The sequence below is a fragment of the Triticum dicoccoides genome, chromosome 5B (genome assembly GCF_002162155.2).
Source record: "Triticum dicoccoides isolate Atlit2015 ecotype Zavitan chromosome 5B, WEW_v2.0, whole genome shotgun sequence".
Lineage (NCBI taxonomy): Eukaryota > Viridiplantae > Streptophyta > Magnoliopsida > Poales > Poaceae > Triticum > Triticum dicoccoides.
The window spans coordinates 473,876,012-473,879,032 of NC_041389.1; the positions used below are offsets into that span (position 1 = coordinate 473,876,012).

The 3,021-nt window shown below is 56.3% G+C and overlaps 1 protein-coding gene across 1 annotated transcript; it reads right to left on the reverse strand.

Annotated features, from left to right (window-relative positions):
- Positions 1-494: 494 nt before the first annotated feature.
- Positions 495-2,479, reverse strand: LOC119310926 (probable sarcosine oxidase). The gene is made up of 2 exons (XM_037586549.1): positions 1,829-2,479; positions 495-1,495 (listed from the first exon to the last, which is right to left on the reverse strand). Exons 1-2 carry the CDS (start codon positions 2,370-2,372, stop codon positions 807-809), a joined length of 1,233 nt encoding a protein of 410 aa, XP_037442446.1. The 5' UTR covers positions 2,373-2,479; the 3' UTR covers positions 495-806.
- Between the last annotated feature and the right edge of the window lie 542 nt (positions 2,480-3,021).

A 3,021-nucleotide genomic window follows, 5' to 3' on the forward strand; every position in this document is an offset into this window, starting at 1 on the left:
AGAGAATCCAGACGCCCCTTCCCTCCACCGCAGGAGCACGGCACACCACCATCTTGGCAATCGCCCGGCGGTAGTGACCACATGAGGAGTAGGGGAGGAGCCGTAGGCGTTTAGGGATGTGAAGCCTCCCGGATCGTTTCGGAGGACGACACGACAGTCGCTCGGGTTGGCACGCAATTCCCCGGTCTTGGTGGCATTAGTACATTAGGGATAATTCTGAAAGTTGTGTGTATCTCTGGATTCAGAGGCGTAGAAGGTCTTCTCTTTCTCTATGTTGAAAAAGTGTGTTTGCCTATAGAAGCAATGAGATAAGCAGATTTGGACTCCGCTTGGGATTTGAGCACATTCCTGGGCAAGTGAAAGGTGTCCACACATGGCTGCCTGCCGTGCACAAGTCCATCTACTCGAAAACGACCCACCATCGGCATCCATGGCTACGAGTGGTGCAAATGCACGAGACAGGTGACTCACTCCACATCGATCGGTAGCTCTCGTCAGTAACGACAAGCAAGGGACCGCTCGTTGTCGATGGGGATATCATATCATGCATGCATCTAGTATTACAATGCTACTCCAGTCCAGCTAACTAACGGACAGACATCAGTACGCCCGTCTGGCGATTCGCACATGTCACTCTTCACTTAACTGTGCGAAAGCTCGCATAAAAATATTTCTTCTAGGGAGAAAAAGGAACACACTGAAGTTGCACACAGTGCAGCAGATTATTGGCAATCACAGACCAATTGGATGGCAATCGCGGTGGTCACACGCAGCCACGGTGAAGTGAACGACGGCCATTTTTCACCTCAGTGACTCGTGGCGTTCCCCATGGGGTTGCCCTCGAACCGTCCGATCAGGTAGTGCTCGAGCTCCAAGCCGGCCTCCGCCGCTGTGCCCGACTCGCCGTCCAACGCCAGCTCGGCGAGGATCTTCCCGACGGCCGGGCCCATCTTGAACCCGTGGCCGGAGAACCCGGCGCCAATCACCACGTCCTTCCCGAATTCCTCCCCGCCCAGGAAGTCGATCACGAAGTCCTCGTCGGGCGTCATGCAGCACATGCACGGCTGCCGGAGCACCGGCCCGCCGGCTGTGTCCACGACGCCCGGCATAAACTCGTCGATCCACCGCGCCACGATCTCCGCGATCCCGCCCGCGCCGGTGCCGGTGGCCCAGTCCCGGCCGTCCGGGTCGCACGGCGGCCCGCCGTTCCGGCAGACCTTGATCAGGCCCGGGTATTCCATCGACGGCGTGCCGTAGAAGCCGGGCTCGCCGTACGTCGCGAACGTCGGGAAGCCGGCCTCCGTCGTCAGCTCCTCCTCGTGCCCGGGCTTGACCCTCCAGTAGCAGACCAGGGTGTGCACCGGCTGCACGGGCAGGTCGGCGCCGGTGACGGACTTCACCAGCTTGCTCGCCCACGCGCCCACCGTGATGATGCACTTGCCGCCGTGGAACTCCTCGCCGCTTGCTGTCTTCACCACGATCGTATTTCCTTCTCCTGACCAAAAGATTCTTTAGACAAACCGATTGCAATAATTGAGAGCTAGTACTCCGTTGGCTTGTTGCCTGCTTCCACCATGTAGGGCAAGCAGAATAATGAAGTACGGAGTACACTACACTACACCTACATGTGACGATGCAACAGTTCATATGCACGGGTAAAAAATCATCCATCAAATGTAAAATAAGCACACATTTGCTCTCTAAACGTAACAAGATCGGGACATAATATGTAAAACGTCAGAGCAGAATGTTTTTGCACGATACATAGCTAAGAATGGTGCATCAAAATGTTGATGCAGCCGCTCGGAATGCGCCATCTGTCACTCACCTTGCCTGGCAACGTCGACGACCTCGGTTCTGTCCCTCACGACGGCGCCCATCTTGGCGGCGAGCGTTTGGAACATGGCCATCGCCTTGGTCGCCTTTAGCACACCGGCCGGCCCGCTGGTCGCCGCGGCCCACCCCTCGGGCACCCTGAACGCCCCCGCCCACGCCGGCCGCGATGCGTCCCCCGCCGGGGCGAGCTCGGTGGCGCCGCCGTTGGCGATGGCGGCGACGAAGGCCGGCGCGTCCCGGGGCCCCAGGTCGAGGTGCGGGGTGGGCGTGAGCACGGTGTACCCGGCGTCGCGCTCGGCGTCGTGCCAGAGGCGGTGCGCGAGCCGGACCATGGGAGGGTACTGCGGCCGCGTGTAGGTGGGGCGGGTGGTGCGGGACTCGCCGTGCGACGAGCCGCGCTGGTGCAGCAGGTCGAAGCGCTCGAGCAGGAGCACGCTCGCGCCCCGGGACGCCGCCGCGTGCGCCGCACAGCTGCCAATGATGCCCGCGCCCACCACGATGACGTCGAACGAGCGCTCGGCCGGCGGCGCAGCCATGGTTGACGTTCCTGTGTCTGCACCGGCGTGCGTGCGCTGCGCGAGCTTGCTCTGGAGATTGGAGAGTGAGGCAGAGGGGGATAGGAACCAGGCGATAGAGAGCGAACTTGTGTAGGACGGGCTACTTGTAGGCCGTGGCCGTCATTTCAAAAGATTGACGATGATAGTTCCAAGTTAAAAAAGAAAATAATCCTGTAAAAACTTATACTGGGTGGCAGATCTGTAATTTTTTTTCTTCAAAAATATTATGATTTGCAAGTAAAAAAAACAAAATCCCACTTTCATGTATGTATTTTTCCTTTTTTTTGGTATAAGCTACGCATCAAAGTACTCGTGCATATGAACTGTTGCATCGTCACATGTAGTACATGCATTTGTTAGGCAACAACTCTTGCCAAACACCCTCCGTGCTAAGTAGCTTATACAATCATTTGCTGAATAAACACTTATTTTTTATCTCAGAGGTTTTTAGTGCCCAACCCACCTTGATCCTTAGGCCTACACATAATGTATCACTTAGCAAGTCTATGCTTCCTCTTCTGATCTTCGCATTGGCAGAAGAATCTAGATCGGTAAAAATCTAGCCTTTTCAACACCTTTTAGTTATCTAAAAAAAGATAGCATGGGCATCGGTAGGTTGGCCCTGCTT